The sequence below is a fragment of the Podarcis vaucheri genome (genome assembly GCF_965113315.1).
Source record: "Podarcis vaucheri genome assembly, chromosome: 16".
Taxonomy (NCBI): Eukaryota; Metazoa; Chordata; class Lepidosauria; order Squamata; family Lacertidae; genus Podarcis; species Podarcis vaucheri.
In genome coordinates, this window is record NC_138754.1 from 24,804,815 (window position 1) to 24,826,369 (window position 21,555).

Below are 21,555 nucleotides of genomic sequence, written 5' to 3' on the forward strand. Positions count from 1 at the left end.
AAGGGAGAATTGGGAGTGGGTGGGGCCGCCCAGCACCCGGCAGAACACATGACTGCCCAATAAGTCTCCTCTCCTTCTCCTTGAGTGTGTGCGGGTGGTTTTTTGGGAGACCCATCCATCTGGCGGCTGTCCATGGTGCTGATCAGATCGCTGCCCTAGGCAGCCTCGGCGGCGACGGCAGCGGCAGCAGCAGCAGCAGCTGCGACTCCTCTCCTGGGTGGAGATTGATGAGAGCTCCTTGCGGATCCCCATCCGGAGATTTCACTTGCTTGTATTTATTTGCTTTCGCCTGCCTTTCTCGGCAACCGAGACGAGGGAGGGGCTGAAGACGGATGGACTGAGGTGGGAAAGGAAACATACCAGAGTGGAAGACCACTATAAGCCCCACAAGCGCACCCCACCCCACGGCAGGTTTAAGGAAGACTTGTCCTTTGTCTCTCTAGCTGCTGCGAGGGGAAGACTTGGCAGGGTGAGTAAGGGGGGGGGGTTGGGGAGATCGGGGAGTGTAGCCTCTCCCACCCCCCCTATTGCTGGACTGGCAAAGCAGAGCAAAAGGGGAGTGGGGTCTTTCGTCCCCTCCTGTTTCTCTCTCGCACGCAGCTCCACTCCTTAGCCCGTTCTTCCGGCTGTATGGAAATGGCACCTCAGGGTGGAGCAGCTGTCCAGGCTGAGAACTGGGGAAGAGATGGAGGTATAAAATGGGGGGGGGGGAGTTTGAACTGCTTGGCTTTCCTGAGCACTGTGGGTGAACCCACTTTCTGGAGAGGAACAGCAGCCCCCTACCCTAATATTTTTAGGTGAACCCTCCCATCTATTGCTTCTAATGTGAAAATATGCAAAGTGGAAAGTGGGGGTGGGTGGGTGGAGAAATGAAATCCAGTGGTTTGGGGGATTATTATTATTATTATTATTATTATTATTATTATTATTATTATTTTGCAACTCTTAAGGATTCTTGTGAAAAAGCTGTAGCTGAGCAGGGCATCTCTCTCTGATCTCTCAGGTTGGGGGTGGCGGAAGAGTAAGGAGCCCAAGTCCTGGGAGGAGGGGGCCGATTCATGAGAGATGCTACATTTTCTGGCCAGGACCCCTGCTCTCTTTCTCACTCCCCCCCCACCTTCCGTAGAGGCGATCTCTGCTTCTTCTCTCTCCCCCCCCTTTGCCTGGGCAGTGCCTCTCTGAGTAAGCACTTGGTTCCCAGTCTCTCCGCGAAGCTGGACTGCACAAGAAGCCTTGGTTCCCCCTCCCCCCCTAAGCCTCCCCTCTCCTGCCAGCTCTCCATGGGGGAAATGTGCCTTAACCTTATGGGTCACCTCTGCCTGCGGCCCCATCAGAGTGAGGTCTCCGTCACGTGGCAAGGTCAGAGAAGCATAGGAGCAAAGCTGGGGAGGGGAGGGGTGATGGGCTGCTGCGTGGGGGGCTGGGGTGGGGGCAAAGGCTGGGGTGCCCAAACCGAGACTTGCTTATCATGCCGGGTTAGGTGGCAGCTTGGAAGCGGGTGGCGGCAGCGAACGCTGCCTCTTTAACAGACAAGGCACTGGGAATTTCGATACTCCCTGCAGTGTGTGGGGGAGAATCACCTGTGTATTGTAACTTCTTGCTTCCAGAAAGCTGTCCTCTTGTTTAGATCAAGTTGCTTTAAACAAAAACAGAAACCCTCCGTGAATTTGTACAGCTCTGGATAAAACCCTGCCGGTTCCTCTGGGAGGGTTGCTGGAGCCCAGTATTGATTCTCTGTTAGTCAAAGAGAGAAGCACTGCAATACTGGCAGGGTACAGTTTTGCTGGTTGGAAGTGCTGTGTCAAAGCATCCTTCGGAGGGGAGGGGAGGGGAGGGGAGGGGGCAGTTTCCCTAACACAGGCTTGTCCTCCTATAGCAGCGTTTCCCAACCTGTGGGTCATGACCCCCAAGCGGGTGGCAGGCACACGGGGAAGCCAAGGGAGGGGCCTGGCTTCTGACAGTGGCACCCTCCCTCCCTGGTGATTCAGCACTTGGACCTTCAGGTGAGCTTCAGGTGAGCCTCCTCTGGTCTGTCCGGAACAGTCAAGCATCACTCGGTCAGCATTGAGCTAAGATTTCAGCCACCCTAGGAATTTGCTTCACTTCCCTGTAGACGTGCATAGGCTGTAAATCTCTCTCGGTTAATTCAATGGGGCATTTTACCATAACGTTTTAACAGAAATGCTTAACTGTGTGTAACTGTTACTAAATTAGTAGTAATCAAAGTGAATGATTTAATAAGTTAATAATCATTAAAGGGGACGCTTTAATCACAATCACAATCATGTATTCTCTTTAGCCATGCTTAAAGTTAGCATTTAATTGATAGAGGGTGTGATCCAGCCAGAATATATACACTTTCAGTTCCTATGGGTTCCAGTAGGAGGTTCACATTACATCTGTTAGAGCTTTCCCATTGAAATCAATAGAATGTGCAGCCAGTTTAATTCAGAAGTAGCAGTGAGTTCCATAGGACTCACTCCCAGGTAAGCATGCTTGGGATAGCAGCTGTAACATGTTTCACTTTGAGTGGATTGTGCCCATATCAGAACATGATTTACTAATTGCAAAAGCTCATCATTAGGAAATAACTGAGCACCCTGGTTTGACAATGTATCCCACTACAAGCTATCTACTATGAAGAATATACAAATTCCTTTGTAGTAGCTCACTGTTTTCACTTCTGGGTGAGAAATGTACAATCCCTCCTCCTTACAATTGCCCCTTTTTGGTGCATCTTTCCCCACCAACAGATGGGGTTCATACATCGCCTTAAACAAAACTGTGAATAACTTTGTAGGTATAATTGTTTCAACAAATTCTGCATCAATAGGGACGTTGAGTAAAGAATTTTATGGAATGCCTCAAGGAATTGTTAACAAAAGAGGCAGAGTTGCAGTTAAAATGCACAAAACTGCTGCAGAAGATCCAACGTCCCAAATTCATATGACAATAAATTGTCATAGCAAGGAAATTTGGGCTTCTGGGATCACCATACCAAAAAGTTTGGGAACCACCACTAAGTAGGACCAAAAAAAAAAAAAGGTGATGAGTCAGGCTGGTTGCCACAAATGAGCTTTTCAAGGTAAGATACTGGGCATCTTATTGCCTTTTATTTTTATTTCTTGGATTTATGATTCGATATTGAGGTGGCTGATTTGGAGGCTGAGAATTTAGTAAGAGCAGCAACGCACTTTATTATGTGTTATGAGGTTTTGAAGTAGAGAAATGATGCACCGTGGCTTCGCTGGATTAGTGTAATCACAGTCTATTCAACTTCATGCTTTAAAAAGAAAAAAAATTAAGGTAATCAGATTGTTGCTATTAACTAAACAAACATTATATGGGGAAAATAAGAATGTTCCCATTGAAATATGTGCTGCTTGCTTTGGGAAACTGAACTTTAGATGAGCTACCGCACTAGACCAGTCGTTAGAGCATGAGCTTATTAATCTCAGGGTTGTGGGTTCAAGGTCCGCATTGGATGAAAGATTGCATTGTGGGGGTTGGACTAGATGATCCTTGTGCTCCCTTCCAACTCTTATGATTCTATGATTTCCATGCAATCCAGACTATTCCAGAGTGTGGGGGTTTGCTTTGTGAGAGCCCCAGTTAACTTATTCAGTAGCATTGCATTTCCCTCTATCCCCCTCCACCCTCCGAATCTTCTTTGGCACTTTGTAGAACTTTAGAGGAAACCACTAGTACATTAAGTTTGACCTGGGAGATAAATCCAGTTCCAGTGCTTTGGAATTTGGTGCAAATAGAACCACTTTCAATTTTCCATCTTCTAGAGGAATATCAGGGGAGTGATAAACTCTTGTTGTCAAGAGCTAAGTGCACATGGAAACAAAAATGAGTGGCTTGTGAGCTTAATATGCTGCTTCTGAAGACAGAAACGGACCGTTGAAGCAGGTTCTGAACAGCTTGTTTTGCTTGAATGAGATGACGAGTTGATGTGAAATATAGAATTCTTGTGTTGCTTTTGGAGGGCATTGATAGCCAAGGCCCGATTGACATCTCACACGCTTTTCAAGCCCTCTGAAGTCTCTAATTTTCCACGTTGTCGTTATGCATTGATCCACCTGAAGCACGGGTAGCTTTCGGGGATAATGACTGGAGTCTGAGGGTCCGAGTGTGGGGGCCTTAAGACTGCTATCAGTGAACTGCATGTATGAAAATAAATATTTCTTCGCTAATACGTGCTTCCTGGCCTTCAATGAAAACCTTTCATGAATGTGATCCAGTTTTCACCATCTGAATATTTGCAAATCTGTAAATATCAGATGAAAATGAGATCGGGAGAGTTCAGGTTTTGAATGTTATTGTTTTTTTACAATCTTGAATAAGCAGCCTTTCAGAAATAGCACGGTTTCTGAAGTAGACGGTGCTAATTCTGAAAGGCTGTTTATTCAAGGTTGTAAAAACTGTTAAAATCTGAATTCTGTAAGATCTTATGTTTTCACTGAGAAGGTGAACGAGTCAGAATTACAGATGGGAGTCAGTATTGAGTTGAATGCATAAATGCATGATGGGGCAAGGTTATCAGAGGTTACTAGTCACAATGGTTATACTCTGCCTCTGAATACCAATTACTGGAAGCCACAGGAAGAGTGTTGCTGTTAGGTCAGATCCTGCTTAGGGTTTTCCCATGGACATCTGGTTGGCCACTTTGAGAATGGATACTGAACTGTGATCGGCCATAGGGCTATTCTTAAGTTCAAAACTTTTATGAATGGGAATATATATATGGGAAAAAAGGAAATAATCCTGTTAAGAGCAAGTGTTTATATATAGAAACACATCTAAGCAACACCATAACAGTTGGGGGGGAGCTCTTTTTATCATACGTGGGGGCTGTGTTGAGTTGCAAACAGGTACGGGAGTAAAATTGGAACCGCTGTAGAAAAGATGAGCCATATAATGCCAGATCCTTTGCTACTTCTCCTGAATTATATAAAGAAATTACTGTTAAACTGATGCAGCATTAGCCATGTATGTGATTATAGTCACTAGGCTTTGATACGTGAAGTTAATGGAAAATACTCCCGAGAATGACAGAATGGGAAAGTGGAGCGCGGTGGCGTTGTTATGTTTAAATGAGCCAGCTATACAAGAGTGGAGGGAGGAAAATAGCATTGTAATAGCTTCTTAGAAAATCAGGAATCGTTCCTAAGTCATTGGCAAATTGAAACATTCGCTTGCGCCCGATGGCGTGAACGCTGAAACCTTTGACTTGAAATAACTTGTTCCTTCGGTATGCTATGATCTATGGCTGCTTTCATTATTTCCATTATTCTTTGTAGTAATTCGCTCTGTCTTTTAAAAAAGAAAGATTGCTCTCGGGGCACAGTGAACGCTCCCGCACACACTCACACAAGTCATCTACCCCTCAAAAGAGTGTGTGATAACGACCCCCCCCTCTCTCCTGCTTCTCCCCTTCTCTTTCCCCCCAGCCCTTCTGTCCTCTGCCCTGCCCTGAGTAACAATTTGTTCCCAGTGGGGACTCCCCACCCCACCCCACCCCACCCACATTGTTGCACTGGGGGTTGTGGGTTGGGATGCATCAGAGCTGGGAAGGGAAAGAAAGGGATAGTAATAATTAATAATAATAATAATAATAATAATAATAATAATAATAATAATAATGTATTATATATACCCCACCCATCTGGCTGGGTTTCCTCAGCCACTCTGGGCGGCTTCCAACAGAATACAGTGGTACCCCGCAAGACGAACGCCTCGCGAGACGAAAAACTCGCAAAACGAAAGGTTTTTTCGTTTTCGAGTTCCCTCGCAAGACGAATTTCCCTATGGGCTTGCTTCGCAAAACGAAGCTTACCCCGGGGACAGCGGGTCTTCTCTTTTGAAGCAAGGGGCTGCGGGGAGATAGCGATGCAGCCCCTTGCTGCAAAAGACGTCCGGGGGAAGCGGGGAAGCGAAGCGCTTCGCTTCCCCGCTTCCCCCGGACCTCTTCTGAAGCAAGGGGCTGGGGGGAGAAGCCATCTCCCCGCAGCCCCTTGCTGCAAAAGACGTCGGAGGAAGCGGGGAAGCGAAGCGCTTCGCTTCCCGCTTCCCCCGGACCTCTTTTGAAGCAAGGGGCTGGGGGGAGAAGCCATCTCCCCGCAGCCCCTTGCTGCAAAAGACGTCAGGGGAAGCGGGAAGCGAAGCGCTTCGCTTCCCCGCTTCCCCCGACGTCTTTTGCAGCAAGGGGCTGCGGGGAGATGGCTTCTCCCGGTGCTCCGAAGCCGGGCGGGGGGGCAGGGGACACCTCCCGCCGCAGCGGGGACACCTTTTGAAGGCAGGCGGGGGGGAGCAAAGACTTTGGCCCCCCGCCCGCCTTCAGAAGAGGTCCAGGACCTCTTCTGAAGGCTGGCGGGGGGCAAAAGTCTTTGTCCCCCCTGCCTGCCTTCCCAGGGGCTTTTAAATCGCCCCGGACAGCGGAGAAGTCCTCCGCTGTCCGGGGCGATTTTAAAATGCCGCCTGCCAGCATTTTAAGATCGCCCGGACAGCGGAGAAGTCCTCCGCTGTCCCGGGGTTTTTTTAAATGCTGGGGGTGGAAAGAAAAGCCCTTGTCCCCCCCCCCAGCCTTCAGAAGAGGTCCGGGGACAGACTGTCCCCGGACCTGGTCTGAAGGCGGTTTCCCTAGGAACGCATTAATTGATTTTCAATGCATTCCTATGGGAAACCGTGCATCGCAAGACGAAAAAACCGCAAGACGAAGAGACTTGCGGAACGAATTAATTTCGTCTTGCGAGGCAACACTGTATTAAAATACAATAACCTAGATAAAGGTAAAGGGACCCCTGACCATTGGGTCCAGTCATGGCCGACTCTGGGGTTGCGGCGCTCATCTCGCTTTATTGGCTGAGGGAGCCGGCATACAGCTTCCGGGTCATGTGGCCAGCATGACTAAGCCGCTTCTGGCGAACCAGAGCAGCGCACGGAAACGCCATTTACCTTCCTGCCAGAGCAGTATCTATTTATCTACTTGCACTTTGACATGCTTTTGAACTAGTAGGTTGGCAGGAGCTGGGACCGAACAACAGGAACTTACCCCGTCGTGGGGATTCGAACCGCCAACCTTCTGATCGGCAAGCCCTAGGCTCTGTGGTTTAACCCACAGTGCCACCCGCGTCCCTTTTTTAAAGCTTCCCTAAACAGGGCTTCCTTCAGATGTCTTCTAAAAGTCTGGTAGTTGTTTTTTCCTTTGACATCTGGTGGAAGGGCGTTCCATAGGGCAGGTGCCACTACCGAGAAGGCCCTTTGCCTGGTTCCCTATAACTTGGCTTCTCGCAGCGAGGGAACCACCAGAAGGCCCTCGGAGGTGGACCTCAGTGTCCGGGCAGAATGATGGGGGTGGAGATGGTTGCAAATCCCCCCTTCAACAATTAGATTAAGAAAAAAAGCTTCCATTGGTACCAATGGCAGCTTCCTCCACCCCCAAAGCTATAATAGGCATGTGGTGGACAGGGCCAAGGATGAGAGGCTGCTTGCCAGATTCAAGAGACACCGTGGGCTGCATCTGGCTCATAGACTCGTGATTCCTTACCCTAGTGTTTCCTCACCCCCTAATTTATAGCGTGGGATGAAGTTGGGGTAGACCCAACATAGAGAAGGTGAATCTGAAAGTTGGCGGTTCGAGCCCGTCCAGGGACAGCTGTGGCCGGATACTACCTTTTCCACCAGTCTCAAACTTTTTCATTGTTTGCTTTTGAATGTTGATGTCAGCTTTCTAGCCCTGTTCATTAGATGTGCAAGGATGCTCTGTGCATCTTTGTTGTCTGCAGTTAGATTAGCAGTTTCAGAGAGCAAGGCATGGGGTGGCGGTGGCACCACTTCTGATCAACACCCCCGCCCCACACAAGGCCCACTTCACCAATCTGGTGCCCTCCAAATGCTTGGGACTACATCAGAGGCAGAGGGCCTTCTCAGTAGTGGTACCCACCTTGTGGAATGCCCTCCCGTCAGATGTTAACGAGGTGAGTAATTATATAACATTTAGGAAACATCTGAAGGCAGCCCTGTATAGGGAAGGTATTTTAGGCTTAATGTTTTATTATGTCTTTATATATGCTGGAAGCCGCCCAGAGTGGCTGGGGCAACCAGTCAGATGGGCAGGTTACAAATAAATATCATCACCATCTCCCATCAGCCTCAGCTAGTTAGTTGAGAACATCTGGAGTTCAGGCTTCCATTCTTTAAATGCATTAGTAGCAGGAGGCTGGGAGACAGCTGGGCCCTTGGATGACAAGGGAATCAAAGGTGTGCTAAAGGAGGATACAAACATTGCAGAGAAACTCTATGAATTCTTTGCATCTGTCTTCAGAATGGAAGAGAAAAGGGTTCTGGACTAGATGGGCCATTGACCTTATCTGGCTCTTCTTATGTTCTATGTAACAGTTCTCATTTCAGCGTACCAGTGCAAACTTGGAAATGTACAGTGATACCTCGGGTTAAGAACTTAATTCTTTCTGGTGGTCCTTTCTTAACCTGAAACTGTTCTTAACCTGAAGCACCACTTAAGCTAACGGGGCCTCCTGCTGCCGCCGCGCCGCCGCCGTGCGATTTCTGATCTCATCCTGAAGCAAAGTTCTTAACCCGAGGTACTATTTCTGGGTTAGCGGAGTCTGTAACCTGAAGCATCTGTAACCTGAAGCATCCGTAACCCGAGGTACCACTGTACACTGTTTTCTTTCTATTGTATAATTAGAAGGGATAGAATCATAGCGTTGGAAGGGACCCTGAGGATCATCTAGTGTCAGAACCCCCTGCAATGAAGGAATATATGGGGGGGGGATGAATGAATTCCTATGCCCCACAAATAACCCAGAGATGCATTTTAAATAAAAGGACACATTGTATTCATGTGAAAACATGCTGATTCCCAGCCTATCCGTGGGCCGGATTTAGAAGGCGATTGGACCGGATCCAGCCCCCAGGCCTTAGTTTGCCTACCCATGCTCTAAGCCCAGGACTGTGGGCTTCTTTTATTGTTGTGGGTCCTTCCTGGCACTCTCCAATTCCTTTATTGCGGGGGGTGGGGGGCGGTGAGAAGTGGGACGTAAATAAAATGAGGCTAAAAACGCAGACCTTTCAGAACTCAGCATGAACTCTTTTGCTGGTGCAACAGAATACAGAGGTTTGTGTCCCTAGGTTGTTGGCCAAGGGTGGGGTTGAAGAATGGAAGAAAGAGGGTGGGTGGGAGGAAGCAAGCAAGCAAGCAAGCTGGGAGACAAGGTTGGCAGTCGAACGAGTATTGCACGAGGAAATCAATCTCCCTGCACGGATCTTGGGTGTATTCAGGAGCTAATTATAAAGCTGTCAATATGCACATTTATTATTAATAACAACTAATAAAAGCCCAGCCAGATGGAGCCACAGACTTATTTCAGGCTTTTTCTGATAATATTAATGGTAGCATCTTCCTATTTCTCATCCCTCAGCCCCCAGATTTCTGCATGCAGATCTAAATAGAAACAAAAGATAAACTCTGTTTAAAAGATGGTTTTAGCAGCTGATGCAAGAGAATGCAGTAGTTTATATATCCCTGTGATGTTTCAGAATGTGCCTGTCTATGGTTACCCCTGCTCCTGACTGCATCCGTGTTTCAATCTCTTTAGCCTTTGGTGCAACCTGAGATGTTTCTGCATCGAGTACCCTCTAATCTAATTTAGCTGGCATCCCACCTCCCACAGTCCATTTAAAGATTATTAGGCGGAATAAGATGATTTCGTTTTCGTATTGCCTAGCAATACTTCTGGCAAATTCACAAGCTCATCCTCTCCTTTGTGGATTTTCGGTCGGTCTTAATGACTGTATTGCCCTACTGTGACTTTTGGATGCTTTTCTTAATAAACCAAGATAAGAGAGCTGGTTTGTACATAACTCTAAGCCAAACTATGGTTGATTGGGAACGCAGTAGCAAGAGGGTTCCTGGAGAGGCGGTGCTGGCTGTTTCCTGCTTCCTCTGGTCCTTGTATTGGTTCAGCTTAATGTGTTGTCTGAATCTGAGCTTATGGTTTGTCTGGAGCAGAATCTCCTCTCCAGGAGCTCACAAATGCTTGAGCATTGGTGCTAAGCCATAGTTTATGGATGAGACAGCTGAACAAATGGCCATTTTGTCTCTGACCACAGGGACACTGCCTCCTGTTGGCTGTTAAGGGAAGTGCACTTTAACTACTGTTTAGAAAGACGGGGCACTCAACAAGCCTTGTAGCCTGATTAAAGCCACTTATCCTAAGAGATCATGGCCACTGGTCCCATCACCTCCTGGCAAATAGAAGGGGAAGAAATGGAGGCAGTGAGAGATTTTACTTTCTTGGGCTCCAGGATCACCACAGATGGTGACAGCAGCCACGAAATTAAAAGACGCCTGCTTCTTGGGAGAAAAGCAATGACAAACCTAGACAGCATCTTAAAAAGCAAGAGACATCACCTTGCCAACAAAGGTCCGTGTAGTTAAAGCTATGGTTTTCCCAGTAGTGATGTATGGAAGTGAGAGCTGGACCATCAAGAAGGCTGATCGCCGAAGAATTGATGCTTTTGAATTCTGGTGCTGGAGGAGACTCTTGAGAGTCCCATGGACTGCAAGAAGATCAAATCTCTCCATTCTGAAGGAAATCAGCCCTGAGTGCTCACTGGAAGGACAGATTGTGAAGCTGAGGCTCTAATACTTTGGCCACCTCATGAGAAGAGAAGACTCCCTGGAAAAGACCCTGATGTTGGGAAAGATGGAGGGCACAAGGAGAAGGGGACAACAGAGGACGAGATGGTTGGACAGTGTTGTCGAAGCTACAAACATGAGTTTGACCAAACTGCGGGAGGCAGTGGAAGACAGGAGGGAATGGCGTGCTCTGGTCCATGGGGTCACGAAGAGTTGGACACGACTAAACAACAACAACAACATCCCAAGAGATGCTACAGACTGAGCTATGTATGTAAACCTAGTTTCAGTGTGACTGCTCTGAGTAGGACTATCATTGGCTACAACCTATACCACCCACTAACTCAGTATTGTTTACACTGACTGGCAGCAGTCCTCCAGCGTTTCAGACAAGGAATCTCTTCCTAGGGGATCAACTCTGGGATCTTCTGCATGCAAAGCAGTTGCTCTGTCACTAAGCTGCAACCGCTCCCTGGAACGCGAATGTGTGCTGTTAGTCTATACATTTTCTTCTTACTCTGAGCTCTGAATCTTTACTTTGTGGTCCGACAGACTTTAGGATTTCCCCCTATAGGTTACAAGGACTGGGAATAATAAAATAAAATGCTTGTAGGCATTTATAGGTGGTTTCCCCATTTCCCCCCTCATCTCTCCCAACTCCTATTCAGCAGCAAATACCCTTTCCATAGTGAGGTTACTGTAGCTCACACCTAACAGGAATTTATCCAGCATTTTCTCTCTCGCTCTTGTCAAATTCCTTCTGTGGGGTAGAGTGTGGGGTGGGGAAGCTGCATATTCAGTTTGGGGGCAAGCCCAGATTTCTCCTCCAGTAGAGGGGTGAGAAACCTTTCCCTTTGGGTATGAAATTTATTTTGGGGGCGAATACAGAATTGTTCATTTTCTGAACGTAGTTTTTAGGTCATTTTTCATTTAACAGAATGATGTAGAAATCACTCTTCCAAGCTGTGTGTGTGTGTGTGTGTGTAAGCTCTGATGCATATTCCAGCAAACGTCCTAAAAACAACCTCTAGCGAGGATTTAAAGGCACAGGGCTCTTTCCCCAATTACCTTCCCAGATCGCCTTTGTCAGCTTCCTGTGGTCCATGTGACTTTGCAAAGCGCATGTTCCATAAAGGGGAAGCAGCAAGCCGGCAATGCAGCCTATGCGTTTCATATGCGGCTCTCTCCTTTCCCTGTTCCATTCCCCTTTTACTTTCCGAGAGAACTCCTGTCTCCCCAGCAGGGATGGAGTTAAGCCTTGCCTTATTGCTCCCAAAGAGAGGCTGTGGTGCATTGTGGTATAATGAGGCAGCTTTCATGGTTGCCGGGAGATCCATGGGGCTAAACTATATGGAGAGAGAGGCATAGCATGTGGCCAGAATCTGTAATGTGGGATGTGCTTTCTCTGAGAGCAGTGATGCATCAGGCCACCATCTCCCTGCTGAATCAGGATGTTTCTTAAATATTAGTGTCTTCCATTTTTATTTTTTTTTATAAACAACCTCAGGCAATGCCCTGAGCTGGAGCTTCCGCCAGACCCCTCTGACGGCGGGAATGAAGGGGAGGGGCTGCTGGGAGTCAGGATCCGTCCGCTCCTTCTGCAACTCGGGCTGCCTGAATAAAATTAAGAAGGGTTAGTTGGCCTTCTCTGGACTTCTCCCCCCATCACCACCCCCTTTCCAGAGGCCTTCGGTTATCTCTGGGCCCTTCCGGCTTCCACTGACTGGTATATTTCACTGCATGATCAATTCATGGGGATATTTGTGCACTTTAAAAAGAAAATGGGGAAAGTGTTGTGCTTTATTGTGGGGGTGTGGGGGAGGTTGCCTTGCAGCTGGGAAAAGCATGTTAATCTCATGCAGAATGAAAGGGAGCAACAGCAATAGACCACCAACTATGTCTGCACAGAGCTTAATTCTCCTTCTCTTGGCAGCCGTGGAGAGTGTGAAATTGTCATGGATCAGAGTGGGGGAAATCCACATTCTTCATAAACGTGGAGAATGTGGCTTACTTTGTTTCTCTTTTGACTACATCCTATTTATAAGATCAGTGGTACCTCGGGTTACATACGCTTCAGGTTACATACGTTTCAGGTTACAGACTCCGCTAACCCAGAAATAGTGCTTCAGGTTAAGAACTTTGCCTCAGGATAAGAACAGAAATCAGGCTCCGGCGGCGTGGCAGCAGCAGGAGGCCCCATTAGCTAAAGTGGTGCTTCAGGTTAAGAACAGTTTCAGGTTAAGAACGGACCTCCGGAACGAATTAAGTACTTAACCTGAGGTACCACTGTACAACACTGTAGTCCCCACCCCCGTCCCCAACTTATCTCTGTGTACCAAACTTAACTCCTAACACTTCCGATCACCTGCCCTGTTTTAACTGGCACGAGTTTTAACTGGCCTGTTTTAACTGGCACGAGGTGGTGAGTTCTTGAAGAACTGGCTCTTGCATAACTCTAGCATGCTCTGGATTCAGCTGGAAGGTGAAAAAACATTTCCCGAAGCACAAAATATGTGGACGGTGGCATTTAAAAGTGAAAAGTGGTATTTTGATGTTTTTGTAGCAAAATATATACCTTGAAGCAAACATGGGAAAGGTTCTGTCTCTGTAGAAGTGGTCTGTTCCTTCCCTTATCTTTGCCTTCAGGAACTTGGTACCTTTCAGACTACAACACCCATCAGTACGAACTGGCAGGGGCTGATGGGAGTTGTATTGACAATATCTGGAGGGGGCCCCAGCTTGGCAAAGTCTTCCTTATATGATAGAATAATGCTTTGTGTTGATGGGGTGCTTGACACAGTGCTCTATGGCATTGCATGTGGAATACTTTTGGTGGGTCAGAGCTGCCTCACGGCAGCACAGTGCTACCTCAGGTTAAGTACTTAATTCGTTCCGGAGGTCCGTTCTTAACCTGAAACTGTTCTTAACCTGAAGCACCATTTTAGCTAATGGGGCCTCCTGCTGCTGCTGCGCCGCTGGAGCCCGATTTCTGTTCTCATCCTGAAGCAAAGTTCTTAACCCGAGGTACTATTTCTGGGTTAGCTGAGTCTGTAACCTGAAACGTCTGTAACCCAAGGTACCACTGTACTTGAACATGGCAGAGGAATCCAAGTGTGTTCTGCTACTTTCCCAAGAGGAAGGATGTGAATGACCTATCCTGGATTTTACACCTGCACAAGCTTTTGTGCAAGTGTTTGTGGAACAGGGTGCTAGTGTCTGTTTCCTTCTACTTCCTGGCTCTTTGGATCTAATCCACCCTCTTCGCAATAATTGCATTAGCATTATAAATCAGGTCAGTACAATTATTGACCTATTTCTGATGTGGGCCTAGTACCAAGATATAGTGCCTTGCCTGAGGGCACATAATGGCCTGGTTTGGACATCATGATAAGCTGTAGTTTAGTATGGACTGCCATTCTCCAGCCCAGTATGGACTGCCATTCTCCAGCCCAGACCCTGCTGTTTTTAACACTGGCTCTTCTCTGTGTGGCCCACCTATGGGAAGTGTGGAGGATGGCCGCATGAGAATGCTCCTTTTCAGTGGTGGCCCCCATCTGAAACACTCTTCCCAGCGAGATGCACCTGGCCCCATCCTTGTCAGTCTTTAATCACTAGACTAAGGCTATTTGTTTCCCCAGGCCTTTGGTTAATTAGATTGCATCCTGTGGTGGTCTCATCCTTTAGTGGTATGGATAGGACTTGTCCTTATGAATATGTTGCTGGATGAGTACTTAATGCATCTGTATTGTTCATTTTTTCATGGTTTTAATTGCAATTATCTGTTGTATTGTGATGCAGGTGGCGCTGTGGGTTAAACCACAGAGCCTAGGACTTGCTGATCAGAAGGTCGGCGGTTTAAATCCCCGCGGCGGGGTGAGCTCCCTGCTCCTGCCAACCTAGCAGTTTGAAAGCACGTCAAAGTGAAAGTAGATAAATAGGTACTACTCCAGCGGGAAGGTAAACGGCATTTCTGTGTGCTGCTCTGGTTCGCTAGAAGTGGCTTAGACATGCTCCACACATGACCTGGAAGTTGTATGCTGGCTCCCTCGGCCAATAAAGTGAAATGAGTGCCGCAACCCCAGAGTCGGTCACGACTGGACCTAACAGTCAGGGGGGTCCCTTTACCTTTTATCTGTTGTATTTGCTGTTGCTAAGTTGCTTTGAGGTTTCTTTTCCTTGTGTAAAGCGACTGATAAATGTAATTGATATTAATAGCAATCATTAAACTGTGGCTTAACGTGAACAAACAGAATGTGTGAACTAGGTTTAACCCTTGTTTTCCAATCGTGGTTTGCTTGGAGAGAAGCAAAAGCCACGAATGCCGGTTCCCACATAATGCAAAGCAGGCTTCCTGTTTGATTTCTTTTCCAACATGTCAAAGAAAAGAAAAAGTGGGGTGCAGCAGGGACAGATGAGCAGTGAACACCAACACATGCTGCTTGTTCATGTTAACTGTGACATCTGAACCCAGCAGGTGAGTTTGTTGTGACACTTAATTTTGCACTGGGACTTCTGATTGCCAGTTGTAGTCTTTTAGCCACTATTACCAGTTGTTGTTGTTGTTTAGTCGTTTAGTCGTGTCCAACTCTTCGTGACCCCATGGACCAGAGCACGCCAGGCACTCCTGTCTTCCACTGCCTGCCGCAGTTTGGTCAAACTCATGCTGGTAGCTTCGAGAACACTATCCATCCATCTCGTCCCCTGTCATCCCCTTCTCCTTGTGCCCTCCATCTTTCCCAACATCAGGGTCTTTTCCAGGGAGTCTTCTCTTCTCATGAGGTGGCCAAAGTACTGGAGCCTCAGCTTCAGGACCTGTCCTTCCAGTGAGCACTCAGGGCTGATTTCCTTCAGAATGGAGAGGTTTGATCTTCTTGAAGTCCATGGGACTCTCAAGAGTCTCCTCCAGCACCATCAATTCTTCAGCGATCAGCCTTCTTTATGGTCCAGCTCTCACTTCCATACATCACTACTGGGAAAACCATAGCTTTTACTATATGGACCTTTGTTGGCAAGGTGATGTCTCTGCTTTTTAAGATGCTGTCTAGGTAGGCCCCTAAATTATAGGCAATTGCACTAAGGCTGTTTCCAATAACTGGAGGGCTGAGAGATTCCCTTTACTTTATTGCTATTAAAAAGGGACAACCCCACTCTTTTTTTAATCATTAAAGGTTTAAAATGTTTTAAAATTTGAATATATTAATGTTTATGTATCAGGAAGCTTTGCATGCTGATGATGGACGTTTGGAGAGTGTGATGCGTTTGTATATCATAGTTATTGTTATCTGGGGCCCCAGGGATAAATTCCACCCTTTCCATTTTATTTAGTACGTTGCTGTTGTGTGCAGTTCGAATTGAAATAGAAAGTGTCCATGGTCCAGTGGCACATACATATACCGTGGTGGCTGGTGCCAATTGGGACTGGTTGGGTGGTAGGCATGGAGCCCAACAGTAGGTGGCGCCAGAGACAATGACAGGCAGTGGCAACTGATTCTAGTTTTGCCCCCATCCTCTTCCCTACAAGGGCAGCATTGAGACTAATGAAGAAGAAGAAGCTGGTGGCCAGTGCCATCCCATGGACTGATTGTGAGAACATAAGGAGCTGCCTTATACAGACTAGCTCAGGATTATCTACAATGAGTAGCAGTGGCTCTCTAGGATTTTTTCCCAGACCTACCTGCAGTTGCTAAGGATTGAACCTGACACCTTCTGCATGCAAAGCAGATACATGAGGGCTGGCTACAGGCAGACTGAGGTTGGTGGAACAGTGCCCTAATGGACCAGCCTCCTCTGTAAATGTGTTTTTCCCCTACCTGCAGATTTCCTGTCCCTCTTAAGCAGCTCAGCAACATGCTCAAATATGCTGTTTTCTCTGAATAGCAATGTTCTCTGAACATTTTCATTTTCTCTGAACTAGCAATACGGTCTAGGACCCTCGTACCTATGGGACCGCCTCTCCTGGTGTGTCCCACAGAGGAACTTACGGTCTTCAAACAAAAACATCTTGGAGGTCCCAGGCCACAGAGAGGGTAGGCTGGCCTCAACCAGAGCCAGGGCTTTTTCGGCTGTGACTCTGATCTGGTGGAACGCTCTGCCACAAGAGACTAGGGCCCTGCGGGACTTGACATCTTTCCGCAGGGCCTGCAAGACAGAGCTGTTCCACCAGGCCTTTGGCCAGGGCACAGCCTGACCCCCTCTTTTGGTAATCCTCACAGAACTCTAGCCCAATGGTTGCCATTAATTTGATTTGAATTAATTTTACAATGAAACGATATTAGAACATTGTATTATTTTATTGTTGTTAGCCGCCCTGAGCCCGGCTTCGGCTGGGGAGGGCGGGATATAAATAAATTTATTATTATTATTATTATTATTATTATTATTATTATTATTATTATTAGGCTGCAGATGGCAGTCACCGTCTGAAGAGGCCTCCACCCTATTCCATCTCCATACATTTCTCATGTAAGGAGGAGGTAATGCATCTTTTATCTTGGTGCCTGCTCCAACTACTGAAAAGCAAAGTTCACATTTTGCTTTGGGAATTCCCCCCCTTGCTTAATGGACTAAAACTCATATGATTTTAATGAATGGGCTGAGAGCAGCAGTAGTTCATCCGGCCAAATTTTAAACAATTGATTTTGTATTTTTCCTCTACGAGCAACGCAGCTTGGATTTCTGTGGCATCTGCATAAGGTTCTGGCCCACGAATGCCTGGGCTGAAATAACAGCGTCAACTGTTCGGATGCTGCAATGGACCAATATGGACACCTTTTGGGGGGATCTGCTTCCCTTTTTATTATTTATTTATTTCATAAAAGATCATGCACTGCTTGAATGTTAAAACAACAACAACACCATAAGGCAGTGTACAGTAAAATTATCAACAGGAAAACTTAACAAGAATAATTTAAGACTTTTGAAAAGTTAAAATAACAATAGGCTAAAAATGGATTAAGGCTTTCGTCAAGTTCCGAAACATCTGGGTAGGCTTATCTAAACAAAAAATCTTTTTAGCAGGTGCTTAAAAGAGTACAGTGATGGAAACTGCCTTCCATCCTAGGGTTCAGCTGGCTTGATCATTTTCTACTCTTGGTGATGTGGTGGTCAGGTGCTATTTTTATCCCACCATTACATAATTGTGCATATACACACATACATGCAATCTGTGCATTATATAATTAGAAATTACTCTTGCTTTTGTTTTTTGGTCATGCATAAAAGAGGACATTGCTCTCAGTCTAATGGGTTTAATTTTCACCCATGTTTAAAATGTTGAATGTATAGTTAATAATAATAATAATAATAATAATAATAATAATAATAATAAATTTTATTTATATCCCGCTCTCCCCAGCCAAAGCCGGGCTCAGAGCAGCTAACAACAGTAAAAATTGCACAATTTACGTAAAATCACAGTCAATTAATTAAAATACATTCTAAAATCAATTCAGAATCAAATTAATGGCAACCGTTGGGCTAGAGTTTCATGAGGATTACAGAAGGAGGGGGTCAGACTGTTCCTTGGCCAAAGGCCTGGGGGAACAGCTCTGTTTTGCAGGCCCTGTGGAAATATGTCAAGTCCCGCAGGGCCCAAGTCTCTTGTGACAGAGTGTTCCACCAGATCAGGGCCACGGCCGAAAAAACCCTGGCTCTGGTTGAGGCCAGCCTAACATCCCTGTGGCCCAGGATCTCCAAGATGTTTTTATTTGAAGACCATAGAGGCGTGGAAACTCAGACCTCAAGGTGTTTGAGGTTTTCCCAGAGGCATTTGGTTGGCCCATATGGGAAAGAGAATACAGAATAGGTTGTAGGCGCTTTAAAGATTGCAGGCTGCTCTCCCAAGCTGGTGGAGCCAATAGAAGGCAAGACCCTAGCAGTGTTCTTAAGATTTCGGGCAATGCTGGTTCTTGATTGAGACAACATCTTCCCCACCTTGTGTGATACGCCTTGTGCCCAGACCTGCCCTGGCCAGACTGGAAATGACTTTTGCTTCCCCTGAAGACCCCACACAATAAGTGGAAGCTCTGTGGCGCCAGAGGTCAGCAGATGGCTATACTCTTGTGGCCTCCAGCAGCAAAGACCCAGGGATTTGGGATTGCAATCTCACCCAGCATTAAAGGAAGCAACTCATTTCCATCATCACCACTGATGGTCTGCCTTGGGAGACAATGGAGGAGTGAGACTTTGGGGGGTGAGATCAAGCTGTTGGAAGGTTGCAGCACCAGCTACGGCTGCAGAGATAGATGCAGAAGAGACATGTTTTGTTGCAGCTGGGGCAGACAAAGGTGTCCAGTCGTGCTGCTGCAGATGCACCACGGCGTTCCTTCTCTCTGCAGTCCTCCCAGAGGTCATTTCTCCTCTGGTCACTGCTATGGATGTACAACTTGTCTGCAGTCTCCAGGCACAGTGGTCGCCTGCAAGGGACGCTCACATGGCAGGGTGTGTGTGATGTTGTTGCCATTATTATTATTGGGCTGCAGCCAACCTACACAGAGTAGATCCATGGACCTAAGTGAGTCATATCCATTAATTTCAAATGGTTCTCTATTGAGTATGTCTAATGTTAGATACAACCCATTATATCCCAGTGTGATTATGTCAAGAAGGTCAAATGCGTTGCAGCTGAAAACCAGCCTGCTTGCTTGCCTGCCTGCTTAAAGGTAAAGGGACCCCTGACCATTAGGTCCAGTTGTGGCTGACTCTGGGGTTGCGGTGTTCATCTCGCTTTACTGGCCGAGGGAGCTTCCGGGTCATGTGGCCAGCAGGACTAAGCCGCTTCTGGCGAACCAGAGCAGCACATGGAAACGCCGTTTACCTTCCCGCTGGAGCGGTACCTATTCATCTACTTGCACTTTGACGTGCTTTCGAACTGCTAGGTTGGCAGGAACAGGGACCGAGCAACGGGAACTCACCCCGTCGTGGGGATTCGAACCGCCGACCTTCTGATCGGCAAGTCCTAGGCTCTGTGGTTTAACCCACAGCGCCACCCGCGTCCCGCCTGCCTGCTTGCCTTTCCACAAATTCTGGACTCCTTTCCTCCTTGCTGTACTTGCATTATCATTTAGGAAAGTTTTGGCAGGGAGTTTTAGAACAACTCCCAAGAGCAGTGAACTGAAGGAAGCCTGTATGATCTTTTCCTGTGTTGTTTTTAAACGGCTGAAATAGCTTGATGCTCAACAAAAGAGTTCAAGCTTGTTACCAGGGCCACGTCCTCGCCACATCTCCTCTTTCTCCTGGCCCCCTGGGGAAAATGTGAAAGGGGGTCAGTCTGTTTTTGCATCCTTCTCTTCTTGTGAGATGGTGAAACCCTAGAACGTCCTGAGGGTGGAAAATGTATTTAAATAATGATTAAAAATTTATTTTCGGTGACACGTTTAGAAAAGCGAGAGAGAGGGAGAGATCGCCTTTATCTGCCTACTGGGAAATTATATCCGTGGGGGAGCTTGCAAGTGAGCTGAGCTGTGCCCCAGTTAGTGAGAGGGACCTGACTCCAAATGACGTCCCGGAACTGGTGTTGCTTACAGGCCTCGGGGCTTCTGTTCTGCCTCACCAGCATTATTTATCCCCCAGACACGGAAGTTGCACAGGGCTTGTGCAAAGCAACTGTGTTTTGCCCTGTGGTGGTTTAATTGGGAAAGAGACTGCTACACTGAGAAGTAGCTAAATGGGTTTACCTCCCAGCAGTCACTACAGGTTGCAGTGTGTGTTTAAACGGATGTTCAGGTTGCCTGTGCTGTGTCTTATCTGCTCCAGCATTCTGCTTCCAGCAGAGGGCAGCCAAATGTCCTGGGAAGCTCAGAAACATTGGTCCATTCTGTCCACTGTCAGAGAGGCAGTGTGTGTGTGTGTGTGTGTGTGTGTGTGTGTGTTTGAGAGAGAGAGAGAGAGAGAGAGAGAGGAGAGTGAGAGCACACTTTTTTCTGGGAGTATGCAAGGGTACGCATACCCCTAAACATTTTGAGAATCTAAGTTTGGCCTCATTGAGGGGCAGTATTTCAATATGAGTAGGAAAATGAGAGTACCCCTAAACGTTTTTTAATAGAAAAAACTCTCTCTCTCTCTCTCTCTCTCTCTCTCTGTGTGTGTGTGTGTGTGTGTGTATTCCTGATGATACACAGAGTAGCATACAGCTAGGAAGCTAAATAACTACAGTGGTTCTTCGGGTTACAGATTCTTCAGGTTACAGACTCCGCTAACCCAGAAATAGTACCTCGGGTTAAGAACTTTGCTTCAGGATGAGAACAGAAATTGTGTGGCAGCGGCACAGTGTCAGAGGGAGGCCTCATTAGCTAAAGTGGTACCTCAGGTTAAGAACGGACCTACAGAATGAATTAAGTTCTTAACCCAAGCTACCACTGTATTCTGGGTGATTGATAACTTCTTTGTAAAGACTATACAATGTCCAGACTCTTTATATTCAAAAAGAACTTTGCTTTCATAAACATATAACAGAAGAATATATTTACAATCTAGCTGCTGCACAGATTTCTCAATTATTTAATTAATTAAGTAACCGCCCTATACCTGCAGGTCTTAGGGCAGTTCACAGGATATTAATGTTTAGGGATCTTCCTCTGTTTTACTTCAGACGGATCACACTGACACCACACCGTCCTCAGCAGTATCTTGAGAAGCCTCTCTCAGCAGCCATTCCCCCTCATACAGAGCAAGCAAGTGAGCGAGCGAGCAGAAAGCAGTTAAAAACAACAGTTACTGGAATAACAGTCACAACAGAATGGAATGTGGCTCTCTCATGTGACTCACAGTTAGCCAATCACATGACAGCTACTGCCAAAGGATAAACCCCATGCTAAAAATACACAGTAACCCAACATAAGTAAACATTCCCATTTCCGGAAATTAAACCATTATCCTTAACGTTCAGGTAA

The 21,555-nt window shown here is 46.8% G+C and overlaps 1 protein-coding gene and 1 long non-coding RNA gene across 5 annotated transcripts in view; one reads left to right on the top strand and one right to left on the bottom strand.

Annotated features, from left to right (window-relative positions):
- OSBP2 (oxysterol binding protein 2) overlaps positions 1–21,555 on the top strand; it is a gene marked incomplete at its 5' end in the record, with an annotated part of 159,727 nt that overhangs the window by 49,153 nt on the left and 89,019 nt on the right. The window contains one exon of one of the 4 annotated variants that reach the window (XM_082203117.1): positions 1,290–1,359. The exons of 2 other annotated variants lie outside the window; for them this stretch is intronic. In XM_082203117.1, the coding sequence (XP_082059243.1) occupies positions 1,290–1,359 (70 nt within the window). Of the gene's footprint in view, positions 1–1,289; positions 1,360–12,166; positions 12,300–21,555 lie in introns of those variants that run through there. One more of the 4 variants, XM_082203119.1, reaches the window with a different exon arrangement.
- On the bottom strand, positions 12,132–21,550 carry LOC309521204. Its single transcript, XR_014214561.1, has 2 exons — positions 21,191–21,550; positions 12,132–12,280 (listed from the first exon to the last, which is right to left on the bottom strand). It is a non-coding gene; the product is annotated as an uncharacterized lncRNA (long non-coding RNA).